At 37.7% G+C, this 15,270-nt stretch overlaps 2 protein-coding genes across 7 annotated transcripts in view; both read left to right on the top strand.

Annotated features, from left to right (window-relative positions):
• The first annotated feature begins 46 nt into the window (after positions 1-46).
• Positions 47-3,871, top strand: pnrc2 (proline-rich nuclear receptor coactivator 2). Its single transcript, XM_073872282.1, has 3 exons — positions 47-227; positions 709-926; positions 1,156-3,871. Exon 3 carries the CDS (start codon positions 1,177-1,179, stop codon positions 1,618-1,620), a length of 444 nt encoding a protein of 147 aa, XP_073728383.1. The 5' UTR covers positions 47-227; positions 709-926; positions 1,156-1,176; the 3' UTR covers positions 1,621-3,871.
• A 900-nt stretch (positions 3,872-4,771) lies between these two features.
• dop1a (DOP1 leucine zipper like protein A) overlaps positions 4,772-15,270 on the top strand; it is a 34,238-nt gene continuing 23,739 nt past the window's right edge. For 3 of the 6 annotated variants that reach the window (XM_055210477.2, XM_055210479.2, XM_055210475.2), the window contains exons 1-12: positions 4,772-5,120; positions 7,363-7,549; positions 7,624-7,805; positions 8,050-8,220; positions 8,350-8,539; positions 8,657-8,755; positions 10,091-10,190; positions 11,448-11,557; positions 14,193-14,307; positions 14,481-14,601; positions 14,696-14,815; positions 14,899-15,010. In XM_055210477.2, coding sequence (XP_055066452.2) covers positions 7,412-7,549; positions 7,624-7,805; positions 8,050-8,220; positions 8,350-8,539; positions 8,657-8,755; positions 10,091-10,190; positions 11,448-11,557; positions 14,193-14,307; positions 14,481-14,601; positions 14,696-14,815; positions 14,899-15,010 — 1,458 coding nt within the window. In that variant the 5' untranslated portion in view covers positions 4,772-5,120; positions 7,363-7,411. The remainder of the gene's footprint in view (positions 5,121-7,362; positions 7,550-7,623; positions 7,806-8,049; positions 8,221-8,349; positions 8,540-8,656; positions 8,756-10,090; positions 10,191-11,447; positions 11,558-14,192; positions 14,308-14,480; positions 14,602-14,695; positions 14,816-14,898; positions 15,011-15,270) is intronic. The other 3 variants (XM_055210480.2, XM_055210476.2, XM_055210481.2) reach the window with 2 other exon arrangements.

Here is a 15,270-nt window from a genome sequence, read left to right as displayed (position 1 = left end):
TGATTGGTCAGGGCCTCACACGGCAGAACTACTTATGCTTTGTTGAGGATCCATTTTGTTGGTAGACGAGGAGAGACTAACAGGACGAGAGATATACCACTCTGCTGTAGCCTCAGATTTCACAAAGGAGAATATTTCGGGAAAATATTTTTCCTTTTACAGCTACAAATTACGGATTAAATCTAGTGACGACGAAAGGCTTATTCCACCAAAGCCTGAGGAAGTCGGTAAGTTGATTTGACGTTATTTTAAGCAGAGAGTCGTCGACCGATCTGACGCCATGTTGCGTTCAGGATTCTTTGTTTTGGTGTGGGACCAAAAACATGACCTAATCCAGTATTGTTTGAGATAAATCTATAGTTGTACGTTTGCTTAACATTACAGTGTTATAAATGCATATGTTATTTCCAAAAAACTTTAAAATTAAGATTTTTTTCGATAATTTTCTGGAAAAAAAACATGACGTCGAGCTGACCTGAGGAAGACTGGTGTTTATGTTATTACCTTTTAGATGAAATAACTATTTTCGTCTGGCTTTATTATGTCATACTCTAAATTGTAATTTATTGGAATATATTGTTTTATTTTTTTACCAGTTGTTTACTTGTGATATATTAAATATAATTAAAACTATAAAAATACTTAAATATGTGATATAATTGTAGATAACGTGGGAAGCCGTCTTATAAAGACTTATTTTTTCTTTAGAAATACGGCTTCTAGAGTACCGTGCGCCGAGGTGAATTCATGTTCAGCTCGGTTTCACGACAAAACAACGCTCATTGGCACATGAAAACCTCAGATCCTGCTGGACATAGATGTGCAGCGAGAAGTAGATCAACTACTTCGAGGACCTGGAGCCCGATTGGCGAAGAGAAATTAAAAAGTAAAGAACGCAACGCACTCAACTTTTTCACAACAGAAAGGTAAGTGGAGGAAGTGACTGGGGGATGGGCGGAAACGGGACGGCTGTCTCGTTCTGCACGTAGCCCTTTGTTATTGGTACGCTGAAACACCACAACTTTGATATTTGATACAGTTGTTTTTTTACTGTTTGCCCACTTTTCTGTTGTCTAATGTTTTGCATGTCTAAATGTTTATTGTTTTAAATTAAACATTTACCGTTTGTTTTTTGTTGTTTGCTTTGCTGATTAGGTGACATCCAATTAAAGCAGTATGGGAGGTGGCGAGAGATACAACATTCCAGATCGTCCAGCGCCCAAAAAGAGCCACCAGATTGGCCGGGGGAAGCAGAGAAGCCGAGACCAGAATGGGGTGATGCATTCTGCCGCCTCAGGAGCCTTAGGGGTGCCTCTTCACCGCAGGGTTGAGAAGGGCACCAACTATTCATGGTCTCCTGAGACTGTAGACAAGAAGAATGCCTCGGTTCGTTTTGTCACACAATTTGATCAGAATTGGGAGGGTACTATGTCTCATTTGAACAAACTGTTGTCAGCTCAGTGTGGTCAGAACTACGCTGGAGCCAAGTTTAGTGAACCACCATCCCCAAGTGTGCTACCTAAGCCCCCGAGCCACTGGGTGTCTCTTCCTATGGGTCCTTGCGATCACCGTGAGAAAATGACCTTTCAGTTGAAGAGCCTCCTGAAGGTTCAGGCCTAAGGTGGTTTCTCACTGCTGCTCTTTTTAAGCCAATCTTCGAACGAAAGCTCTGTTTTGGTCTCCTTCCTTCACCTTGAATGCTCCAACGATGTAATATATTTTTATAGCTATTTTTAGATTTTGGTGTTCAGGTGATGACCATTCGATTGACAGTCTGATGCCCATCACCTTAGTTTTTTTTTAAAGTTTACTTAACTATTTATTACGTCGTTGTGGCCTTAAGGGGGTGGTTGAGAATTCTTAACATGAGTTTTATGCCATGACAAACGATGAACTGGATGTCCTCCTTTATTACTCATTGCTCTGTTATGCTCTTTTGTTTTGTTTTGTTGTTTTTTTGATGGCTGTTTGTGACAGTCAGTGTGTTTTTCTTCTCAACCCAGCCTAATAGATGTCAGAATATTCGGTTTTATGTTTAGTTTTCAGCTTGCTGAGTATGTATGCACACTCTCTGCTTGAGTTTTAATCATGTATGGAGTGTCAGAAACTTCTTGGTGCTAAGCACAGCAGCATTTGTAGCGTTGTTATAGTGCATACTGCATTCCCAGGTATCTTTTTGTTTAGCTTTTTCGGGAAGTAAAAGCCACTTGACTTCGTTCTGCAGGGAGACCTTCGCGAACAGATTATGAAGGGGGAACAAGCTTAAGTGAACATAGGTCATACGACTAACCTCAAGCCTAATGAGGTGGCACAATGGACCATGTGATTTCAACACCTGTACTTTTTTATAGCGCTGCGCGCATTGCACTATAGGTGTTGAAATTCACTAAGGTTCATAAGCTCGTTTGCAGCGATAAACTTTTTATGCATCCCTTACGTTATAGCTTAGAAGACTAAGTGTAATTTTTAATGTTTACCAAAGCTATCTTATCTGCTACTTTCTAGTGAAATCCCCCTTGATGACCAAATCTGGTTACAAGTGCCATAAATCATTTGGGTAAGGCATTGGCAGGCGTGTATATCAAGGTTTTGTTTCTTTGACAAATCGCTTTTGGAATTCAGTTTTCCTTTTTTTAAGCTTTGCAATATTTTTAGAACGATCGCACAGCAAATTTGCGGAGGGAGTTGTGACTGCGAGACCACAGGATGGATTTTTCTCTGGTCTCGTTTCATGGCCTTTTTTGCTTTGCGATGCGTTTTGATGTTATGAACGTTGTGTACGTTATGTTATGAAAGTGTGTATCATGATGTGGGGGAACTGAGACTTTGGGCATCCAATATGGATTAAGTCCAGCGTGGACGTTTACAGTGTTTAAAAGAAAGTAGTCAGCATTTTACACACGCACACTGCCCTTTCTCACTTGTTGTTATTCTTGCACTGCTGTTCGTTTGTGTTCAAAAATTTCAGACAATGTTGGTCTTTCAACTGTGGGTTTGTGATGAAGCACCCCTTCCCACTTATGAGTGTGGTAAACTACCTCTCTGGCAGAACGTGATATTAATAGCTATCTTAAAGATGACAAAACAAAGCTGATGAGTTTCGATGTGTGTAATAGAGCCATGTAAATAATGAAATGTATAAAATGTTGTAGCATATTGTACATTTTGCAGGAATTTGAAACCTGCTGATAAAGTATTTTTAGTAATAACACTGAATGTATAAGTCGTGCTAAGGACATGGCTTGTTTTCAAATGCTGAAGAATATTTTGTTTAAAAAAAAAGAAAATAAATTGCCTATAGTGCGTCAAAACCCCTGCACTGTGCAATTGTTGCCCAGTGACCTTGCACATATTTTTTGTATAATGCACTAAGTAGGGGCAAAGCGAACTTGAAGTGCAACATAAAAAAATAAAGAAAAACCAACATTTTGAACTCGAAAGGGACTTTTATACTTTTTTGTTTTCTCCCCACCCTATGCAAGTGAAAAAAGTATTTTAATTTTGCTTTGTTACAAAAGTTATTTGGCCCCTGATTTAAAGTTATTAAGCTAAAGACCAAGCAGCATACATTTGCTTCCAGACATTGGTTTTTCCTCCGCAAACTAATGTTTAAAGCAAATGGTGATGCAGTTTGATTCTAAGAGTTACAAATTATGTTTTAACCTTTTTAAAAGTAAGTTATTTTTCTGGAATTTGTTAAAGTCCTTTTCCTAAATTTGACGATGTCCTGAATAATTGGCTTTGAATTTGTCCCAACCTTTATAATGTCACAAAAGAAATGGAAACAAAGCCCATCTAGAAATAATTGGTATATAATAAAATATTGTAATAATTGGTTGTCTAAAAAATAAAAACCCTTCCCTCCCCCCAATTTTCTTGGTGTGTGCTTTTTCTTGACTGTCAGTTTAACTTTGTGAAGACTAAAAAGTTATCATTTTAGTATAAATTATAGGTGACAGTTTTAAATGTCAATTTTGTTAGACTTGTAATTTAAATAGTATTTTGTATCTTGTTGATAAAACAAATGTTTTAAATTGATGTAGACGAGAGTATGTATAAACCAAGATGATTAAAAAATGGTGCAAATAAACCTTGTGAATAACAAAAATTTGTATATATATATATATGTATATATATATAAAAAATGTGACTACAATAATGAGAAGCAATAGCAGGGCTATTTGATCATTTACTGTCCTGTTGTGGCATGCACATACAAATCTATACATTTTTATAATAACTATACCAGTATGAGTCTCAAATTTGGGCTGTATTGGTTACATTTAATGATAACACTTCTGGATTTGTGTATTTTGTGCTTTTTGATGTAAAGTGCAGCTCTTCGTTCAAATGAGAAGCAGGGAAGAACAACAGGCCGTGTTTTAACCCAACAGTGACAAAAACTCTTTGTTTCAGAACATGATTGTACATTGACTTGAAATAAAAATAGTAAGTAAAGCAAAACGTATAGAAATTAAATTGTGTTATAGGGTCAATGGAAACTATGACGCGCGTGCTGGTATGAACAATTGAATGACGTTGTGTGTAATGGTTTCTTTTTTGCACAGCACCGTCAGATGGCAAATTCGTTTGTCTCTCTAAATTCGACGTAAATGAGTATAAAAAACAAACTTTCAAACGTTTCAATTCGAGCTACACGTCTCTGTGTTATTATTGCGAGGTAGACGTAGTCGAAGATGACGATATTACAAATTTAAAGACCGCCCGGAAATAAATATCAGGGTAACTTTTATTATGAAAAGGTGACGTATTTTTTTGTTTAACGAGGAACTGCTCGCGCATGCGCAGAATAGATCATCTCACCTGTCAACCTTTCATCAAAAATGGATCTATCCGCAGAGTATCGCGCCAATTTAGACTGATGTCAACACTGATACATTGGTATAACTCATGTTTTAATGAAAGCCGATATGTAATTTCGCCAGCGCTATCCGGGAACCGTTTATTGCTGTCACTGGGTCCACCGACGACGGTGACCGTACATCGCTTACAACCTGTCTGTGTCCATCCATCTATTCATCCGTCCATACACCCATAAGACAAAACAGAAACAGACAACCCCTCATAGTTCAAACCTCAGACCAAGTCGTCCGATAACGGTAAGCACTTATTTAATGGAGACTGTTATACAGCAGAGCATACTGCAGCTAAGCGGGTTAGCGTTTGTTTATGACATTTGATTATGTTTCGATGTGGACGTTATTCTCACTGATGTTGTGGGTTATTGTAACGAGTGATTGGGGAGATACTGGGTATGATACGTTGTGGTCACACTGGCTAACTGCTGTTGAGGACATTAGGGGGGCCTACTCATCACATAATAGTCCCTTGTTTCACTCTCAGCAGCAGATCATGGGAAATCACATTCACAATGGCAAATGCAAATTGCTGACATATACACTGTTAAAATCTGTATGTTTATTGGTTGTATTTAATCATACAGTGCAAGATTCGCAGCTTGACTGATTTTATTTGGTCACCATAACAAAACTATTCAGTTGTGTTCAAATACACCATGTATATGTTGTCATACAGACAGTAAAGCTTGATGCCTGGTTGATTTGTGCTGTTTCTGTCAAGAATGTCATAGGCTATTCCCTAAATTTTCACTTATTATATTTTTTAAATATATATAAATGTCATATGTTGGTCATCTTTTCTTAGCTTCAGTCCTATTTCTACATGTAAACATAGGCTTGTAGACCAGCAGCTGTTTAAACTGTGGGTTGGAACAAAGATGTTAATATGATATTCATAAACCATAAGGGGTTTTATTATTGCAACTTGTATTTAGCTCAGTAGTACAGATTTGCGTTAGCAGCACAAAAGGTAATGGGTTCTACATTGGTTATACATTTAGCCCAATGTAAATTTTCAAAAACATTGTGAATCACACAAATACTAGGGCTGTACAATGTACCGAAACAAACAGAATATCGCAAATCTGCACACAGTGATTTCCATATCGCAATGGCTTGCGATAAATGAGCAATTTAAACCTATGGTAAAAGTTTTAGGTCAAAGCAGATAATATAGTATCTGTCATGCGGATGTTAGTTTGGATATACATCCGTGTGCAACTGTGCATGATAGTTGTGATATTTATTTTATTTATGCTAATTTACATTGTTATAATGTCTGATATATTTTATGGTTCAAATTCAATTTTTGTTATCCCTGACATATGAAACATAAGTTGGTTATATATTTTTTCAAATGTATTTTAATACAATTTAAATTAATTTAAATACCACATTATTTTGCAAGGTATGAGTTTTTTCAACATCGCATGATGCACAGCAATAAAATTGTGTGGCTGTTTTTATTATTTTTTACCTTTTAGGTTACAGCTTAAGATGCAGGGTTCCCACAGGTCTTTGAAATCCTTGAAAGTTTGTGAATCTGGGGGAAAAATTCAAGGCCCTGGGAAGTTTTTGAAAATATACATACATAGATACAGGTCATTGAAAGTGCTTGAATCTATTTTATGCCAGAAGGTTTCTGGAAAAAAAAAACATAATTTCCTGTGTAGTGTAGGATAATATCATAAACATTCTAGAGTTTTTAAGCACACGTGCCAAACTTTTCATTTTAAATGCTAATATCTTCTGTATGCGAATCTTGATTCATACCAAAATGCTTTTTTGCATAGTTGTGTTTGACACATGAAAACGTCTCGGGTTACGTATGTAACTGTTGTTCAATGAGAAGGGAATAAGACGCTGCGTCTCCCTTGCCATACTTCCTGTGTCCCTGTAACGCCGTCTTTGGCAATATTTCACATAGTGATATACTTCCTGGTTCTCGCATCACCCTGTCTTTGTCGTTAAGCCTCATCATTGGTTGAATTTGATATACACATTCAGACGCACTTACCCCTGAAAGTGTCACCGCTGTGACGCAGCGCAATTCCCTCAAAAGGGAACTGTAATAATGTATCTTAAAAGGTAACACGATGTAACCTTCCTCTCACTTGAAATTTCCACATTTAGTCTTTGAATTTTAGGGTATTGGACCTGGAAAGTCCTTGAAAGGTCCTTGAATTTGAAGTTAACTAAGGTGTGGGAACCCTGAAGATGACTCGCTTACATTCAGTCGCAAATGTTAATAATTCACCCACACTGACTCCACCATTTCCAGATCAATAAAGGGCTGCTGTGTGTTTGGTTATGTCTAAAATGTACCATACAGTGAAGCCTAAGGTTAAATATGCTGGAATCTGGGTGTGAGCTGATAATCACTAACCATGTGATCAACATTGTGCCATTACTCACTTAGTAGTACAGTCTAATTTTATTGTGTTTAACCTTTGTGCAATGTTATCTGTTTTTCTAACCAAAGGTGTGATGCTCGTACATGACCTCGGATTTTAGTCCCATTGTGCAGGACGATGAATGCAGAGGAGTTGGAACTCCTGGGTGACTCGAAGTACAGGAATTATGTGGCGGCAGTAGACAAGGCCCTAAAAAACTTTGAGTACTCAAGCGAATGGGCCGATCTGATCTCAGCGCTCGGAAAGCTCAATAAGGTGCTCGCCACAAAACCATAGTCACTTGTAAACAGAGATGTAGGTTTACTGATCTTTTATTCTCCATATTGTAGGTATTGCAAAACAATGGCAAATACCAGGTTGTCCCCAAGAAACTGACAATTGGAAAGCGTCTGGCCCAATGCCTCCACCCGGCGCTGCCCAGCGGGGTTCACCGCAAGGCCCTGGAGACCTACGAGATCATCTTCAAGATCATTGGACCAAAGCGCCTGGCAAAAGATCTTTTTCTTTATAGGTAGAGGTTGTGTAAAATGGGATATTTATGATCCTGCCTGTGCCTGTGAAATCTAGGTTAAAGTCTCACAATGTTACTATTAGATAGGAGCATAAAAGTTTGATTTCAATCATTGATTTCAATCTGTGACAGTCAGTGTTATATTTTCACTGAATATAAACAGGCAGGGTTACATTTAATCTTAATTAATCGGCTACAGTTGTTTTTATAGGCTAATATGTAACTTCATCACCCTCTTCCACAGTTCTGGGCTCTTCCCTTTACTATCAAATGCTGCTATGTCTGTAAAGCCAGTATTACTTGGGTTGTATGAGATATACTACCTGCCCTTGGGGAAGACTCTCAAACCAGGCCTACAGGGGCTCCTGACTGGTGTACTGCCTGGTTTAGAGGAGGGCTCTGAGTACTATGACAGGTAAAATTGCTTATAATTTACAATAGAGAAATGATACAAAAATTATTATTTTCTGACATTCAGGCCCCACAGTTATACCCAATTATACACAATCAAAAATTTAAATCTCATTTTATCTTTCCTGGAAAGGACCAATACCCTTCTGGAAAAAGTGGCAGCAGCTGTCGAACAGCCTGCTTTCTACAGTGCCCTGTGGGGCAGTATTCTGACCAGCCCTGCTGTGCGCTTGCCTGGAGTCACTTTTGTTCTCCTGCACCTTAACCGAAAACTTTCCATGGAGGACCAGCTTTACATCATCGGCAGTGACATCGAACTGATGGTACGCTTATCACTGACTTAAGCAAAGCTTACTCAACAAAGCAGCTTTTAATTAAGAATAGAATTAATAACATTATAGGCATTAAAATCTTGTTTATAATATAATCCGTTTTCTCAGGTGGAGGCAGTTAGCACATCAGTTCAGGACTCCAGTGTGTTAGTGCAGAGGAGCACCCTGGACCTCATTTTGTTCTGCTTTCCCTTTCACATGAGCCAGGTAACAGCCTACATGTTCTGCATTTAAACCTCTCATTGTGCCCTGCGAAACAAGTTTTACTTGAATTTTCTCATAATTCTATTTGAGGTTTTCACTTGTGCTATTTTAAAGACAAATATTTTATAGGGCTGAGCAGTACAGAACGTAAAGAGACACTCCACCTTTTTTGAAGGTAGGCTCATTTTCCAGCTCCCCTGGAGGTTAGCGTAGGATTTTTGCCGTTTTGGGGTCCATTCGGTTGATCTCCGGGTCTGGCGGTGCCACTTTTGGCATGGCTTGGCGTAGTCTATTGGATCTGATTAGACCATTGGCATCGCGCTAATAAATAACCAAAGAGTTTCAATATTTTTCCTATTTAAAACTTGACTCTTTCGTAGTTACATTGTGTACTAAGAGTGACAGAAAATTAAAAGTTGGGATTTTCTAGGCGATATGGCTAGGCACTATACTCTCATTCTGGCGTAATAATTAAGTGATATTACGCACTGTCCGAAAATAGTCCTCTTTGTTACTTTTAATAGCGGACTATTTTCATGCTCTGCGTAATATCACTACGCCTGCTGCAGCCATGTTATGCCAGCAAAGTCCTTGATTATTACGCCAGAATGAGAGTATAGTTCCTAGCCATATCTGCCTAGAAAATTGCAACTTTTAATTTTCCGTCGGTCTTAGTACACAACGTAACTACAGAAAAGTCAAGTTTTAAATAGGAAAAATATTGGAACCATTTTAGGTTATTTTTGAGCGCGATGCTAATGGTCTAATCAGATTCAATGGATTGTGCTAAGCTATGCTAAAAGTGGTACCGCCAGACCCGGAGATCGGCTGAATGGATTCCAAAACTGTAAAAGTCAAATATTAAACTCTAGGGGAGCTGGAAAATTAGAATATTTTAACATAAGTGGAGTGTTTCTTTAAATGTCTCAATATAACCAAGGCCTAGTCCTGGATTAATCTAAACCCTGTTCAGGAAACTGATTCTATATTGTATTAATCACTGTCTTGTGGCTTAAAACATAGCACCATTTTAAAAGATGTCAGCAACAAGATGTCAGTAACAACTCTTAGCTAGGATTGAAAACATTTTCACACGACAGGGTTAGTTGTAACGCTGTGTTACTAAGCTAACAGGACTACAACAGTATTTTAATGAAAACAATGCAAATTAATTTGTTGAAATTGGTTGTTCTCTCCCCTATTTGGCTTAATATGAGATATTTTATGTCATTATCTGATATATTCTAACACTTCATTACAACATTTTGCAGAAATGAAATTTTACTATATATACATAATATGACTGCTATAATAATAACATCAATCCCGTTATTTTAGGCGACACGTCCAGATATGATCAGGATTCTGTCAGCCGCACTTCATGTTGTTCTGAGGAGAGATATGTCTTTGAACCGTAGACTTTATGCTTGGTTACTGGGTGAGACATCCACATCTCACATTTCTCACACTTTTCTATTTTATGTTTGTCCCATATTTACAATGATTCTTGACAATTGCTAATGGTCTGTATATGCAACATTTTATAATTTAGAGGCCTACCCTACTTGTAAGTCGTCCTATTTCTAAGACATTTTAAAGTATATTGTACTGGTAAAAACTTACCTGCATAATTACTATTAGTGCATGTCAACAAGCAAATACGTTTACAACAACAGTTAACGGTTTTAACAGTATTTTGGAAATATGCCCTAAGGGTTGTTAAACCAGTTAAAAAAACAACCTTTCTGACCTCTCATGTGTTTATGCAAACATGTCATGTATTTGACAGCTTGCTCTCCTATTTATAAACTGGTAATATAAATCTTATATGGTTAGCATTAGCATATATATTATTTTGTTGGTTTGACTTTTTGACTATTTTGTGTTTTACTCGCCACCTCTTTGCCGTGGATAAACTTTGTGGTAAGTTTGAATGCCCTGAAAGCTGTAGCCTATTAATCACATTTTCATATACGCTTTCTTTCTTATTTTCTTATATTTCTATTGGGGCTGGGCATAGATTAATCGCGATTAATCTCATACAAAAAAAAGTTTTTGCATAATATATGAGTTTGTGATGTGTGTAAATATTATGTATATTTAAACACACACACACATACTTATATATACATTTAATATATGTTTTATTTAAATATCGGTTTTTAATTTATATAAAATTTTAAATATATAAAAATATATATACACATGTAAATGTTTCTTAAATACATACATGAATGTGTGTGTGTGTATTTGTATATGCGTGGTAATTGCACACAGCTCAGACTCGTATGTTGTGCAAAAAATTACTTTTATTTTGTATGAGATTAATCTATGCCCAGCTCTAATTTCTATTTAGAGGGATTGTTCGCCCCAAAATGATGTCATTGTTTACTCACCTTCATGTTGTTCTAAACCTGAATGCATTTCTTTGTTCTGCTCAAGCAGAAAACGGAAGCACTGTTGACTTCCATAGTAGGTAAACAAACTACTGTGGAAGTCAATGGTATTCAAAAACGGTAACAAACATTGCTCGAAATATTTTCCTTTTGTAACAACATGAGGGTGAGTAAATGATGTCAGAATTTTCATTTTTGGGTGAACTATCCCTTTAACTGTAAATCATTTAAATTCTGCAGGTAAATTGAATATCTTTACTCATTTTTGTTTGCTGTTTGCGCGTGTGGTGGTGTTTCAGGTTTCGATAACAACGGTGTGAAAGCAGGCCCTCGCAGCACCCGACTGAGTAATCCAGAAGAGCATGTCACACACTACTTCAATACTTACTCCAAGGACATGCTTGTTCAGGTATGCTGAATGGTCATTCGAAAAAAAGAGGACTCATCTGATCAAATAGTATAGTTGCCAGAAAGAACTATATCAAAAGACCATTTTAGGTTAATCCAAAATTACCTTATTGTCATCTTCAGAGGAATCCATTTTTAGTTTTTTGATCTGTGTGTTCTGAAGAGCTGGCATTAAAAATCTGTGCAATGCACAGGGGTTTAAAACATTATCAGAACTACAGAGAAAGAGCAACATTAAATGCATCAAAATTTGAGTTAGTTTGGAAGATCAAACCAATTTTGTTTGGCCTGCGCTGACACACAGGTGCATTTCATCAATAAGTCACTATGTGAGTCTTTAGTTCTCTTGGTGTTTTCTGTATGCATGGCTTAGCTTGAGACACTAGGCACCGACATTTCAGGGACCTGCATTTACACTTGGGCTTAAGTTTTGGGTCTTTATGGGGGAGTTTTGGCTTTTTTTAATAAAGAGGGAATTTGTTTGATTGGATGCCATCTGGTTTGAACTTGTAGATTCTCGCTTATTACTACAGGGACCATCTGTTTCTATAGCAATCATGCATTAAGTATGGACATTTAAAGAGTTGAAGCATACGCAGTTGTACACATTTTATTGCAAAGTCAAACTTTTAATTTCAGTGGTAGTGCATTTCAGGGGTATGTCTTAAAAGGACACTCCACTTTTAATTAAAATATGCTCATTTTCCAGCTCCCCTAGAGTTAAACATTTAATTTTTACCGTTTTGGAATCCATTCAGCTGATCTCCGGGTCTGTCTGTACCATTTTTAGCATAACTTAGCACAATCCATTAAATCTGATTAGACCGTTAGCATCGGGCTAAAAATAACCAAAGAGTTTTGATTCTCTCTCATTACTACTCTAATTCTGGCATAATTATCAAGGACTTTGCTGCCGTAACATGGCTGCAGGAGGCGCAGGGATATTACGTAGTGCCCAGAAATAGTCCCTGCCATTAAAAGGTACTGAGTGAACTATTTTCGGTTGTTTCGTAATATCATTTTATCATTGTTACAACAGCAAAGTCCTTGATTATTACACCGGAATGTGAGTTAAGTTCCTAGCCATATCTACCTAGAAAATCGCAACTTTAAATTTTCCGTCGGTCTTTAGTGCGATGCTAATGGTCTAATCAGATTCAATGGATTATGCTAAGCTATGCTAAAAGTGGTACCGCCAGACCCAGAGATCAGCTGAATGGATTCTAAAAAGGTAAAAATCAAATGTTTAACTCTAGGGGAGCTGGAAAATTACCGTATTTTGAAATAAAGTGGAGTGTCTATTTAAGCCTGTCACCCATTCTTTATTATATGTTTAGGTAACTTGTAAGTTTAGATAACATAATTACAAAACCAGCAAATTATTGCATGCACATACAGTACAACCCATGATTATTTATTTAGATTTCAGAATGATCACGTTTGTCATTAATACTAAATATGCTGCGGTTGGCCGCTGATCTGATACTGTAATGAAGATCAATGTATAATAACTGATTAAAAAGCAAAATGTACAACTTTCAGTAAATAACTATGTTCATGCTTAAGACGTTTGTGTTGTAATAATGTACAGGGTAACTTCAGATATAAAAACGAAGACTTGTAAAGTTATCATTATAATCTGATAACATCCATTGATTTAATAGAACGTTTGAGTTAGGCTTGCCGCGATGGTCGGTGAAACGGTGATAACCGGTGCTGCAGCCTCTCACCGGTTAGATCACTTGCCCACCGCGACACCGTCTTTTACCGTCGTTTTGATATTTTCGTGTAATTAAATCCTTTAGTTTCGTTAGAGAGAGCAAACACTTACAACTGAATGTGTCTGCTCACTGAATTTAGCGGAGCTGAACGCGCGTCACGTCACAGAGCATCAGGTGTCAGATTTCATTTATTCCTGTCAGAGTGTGCGAGGCAAGCTGACTGACCAGAGGAAGACAGAAGCCGCGCCCGCGTGCTTACTCGTTTTTGTTATAATATACATATATGATGTTTAATATAACCGAGATCGTTTTGTTCTTGTGTTTTTCATCAAGAAAAATAATAAACCCATCATTCAAGCAGCGCTTTATGAAGAAGAAGCCGGTTGCTCTGCTTGGGACTGGTTGGTTCTGTGAGAACTACCTGGACACATTGACTCAAGCACTTAATTAAACCAGCTGTTGCACTCGCATTGCACGCAAATTCATACGCGATTTAACGCAGCGTACGCAAGCACTGCATTTAAACAGTTGCGTAATTTAAAAGTGAAAGTAAAATGTGCACGTCTGCATGCGCATTTATAAGCCCCTCCCACCCGGTGAAACCGGGATCACCGGGTTTGTGACGCGCCGATTAACCGGTGAGAAAATTCTGTCACCGCGGCAACCCTAGTTTGAGTATACCAACATGGCGGCGCGTTGGCTTCACAATCGTGACGTCATGCGCAATCCAGTCATTTATATAGATCAGTGGTCGCGACGCAACTCCAGTGGGTGACCCCTTTAGCCATTCAAACTAAGGTCGATAATTATAACAATATGATAAAGTTATATTGTTTTAAGAGAGTAGCAAAGTCCACACCACATGACAACCACTACTATACAGAGGAACAATAAAGTGTGGCTATTCTTGTTCAGGCCATGGTGGGGATCCTGCAGGGGAAGGCCAGAGGAGGGGAGGAGGAGAGCGTCCTGATGCATGACTTAAAGCCATTTCGCATCCTCATCAGCTTGCTCGACAAGCCTGAGCTGGGTATAACATTTACTACACTACTCAGCACAACATTATTGACCCAGTTTTTGGTATATATGCTTAAAGGGATAGTTCACCCAAAAATGAAAATTCTGTCATTCTTTTCATTTTTGGGTATACTATCTCTTTAAACTCATGGTTGTCCCTTACCTTTAAATGTTTTGTCCACTAAGGCCCAGCAATCTTGGAGGATGTCCTGATTGAAGTGTTTCGCACCCTGCACACTCAATGCCGTGCTGAGTTAGACCTTCAGAACCAAAACCCCTTCAGCAAGGACCAAACTCAGCTTAGCAGGTCTGAAATCCATTGGTTTCACTTATTCTTGAGGCTTTAATTAAACAGTTTATTTGAAACGGACTTAACATTTGTCTGTTGATTGCTCTTTCAGCAAACTTCGAGAAAACAAGAAGACGGCAGAACTCATTAAAACAGCCAACCTTTTGTTTAACTCCTTTGAGCCGTACTACATGTGGGATTATATTGCACAATGGTTTGAGGAGTGCTGCAGGTGGGTGTTCATTTGATTTAAAGACGTATATATTTTTTAATCAGATGGTTTCGTTTTTGCTCAATGTTTCTCTTTTTTTTTAGATGGACTCAGAGCAGTCAAGTCCCAGGGAAGAATGTGAAGTCTGAAACTTCAGCACGTTCATTGGTTGAATTCTGTGAGCTTGTGGACTTCCTGTTGGACATTGTTTCTTTGGTTGGTATTGTTTGTTTTGATGTTCACACAAATAATTTTGTTATTGAAACAAAATTATGCATTTTTAGTCCCACTATTAACCTTTCTCTGCTGTACAAAAAATGACTACTACTGCAGAAACACAAAAAGAGAATTGAGGAGCTCGGATGCAAAGCTGCTAAATGCCACATGCATCAAAAATAGGAAAATATATTAAACAAACTGTCTTATACGAACGCACATATTATACGTTCATCAAATACTTTAGCTTCAAATCTACC

Source organism: Misgurnus anguillicaudatus, chromosome 10 (genome assembly GCF_027580225.2).
Source record: "Misgurnus anguillicaudatus chromosome 10, ASM2758022v2, whole genome shotgun sequence".
Lineage (NCBI taxonomy): Eukaryota > Metazoa > Chordata > Actinopteri > Cypriniformes > Cobitidae > Misgurnus > Misgurnus anguillicaudatus.
This window is presented reverse-complemented; position numbering and strand designations above follow the sequence as displayed.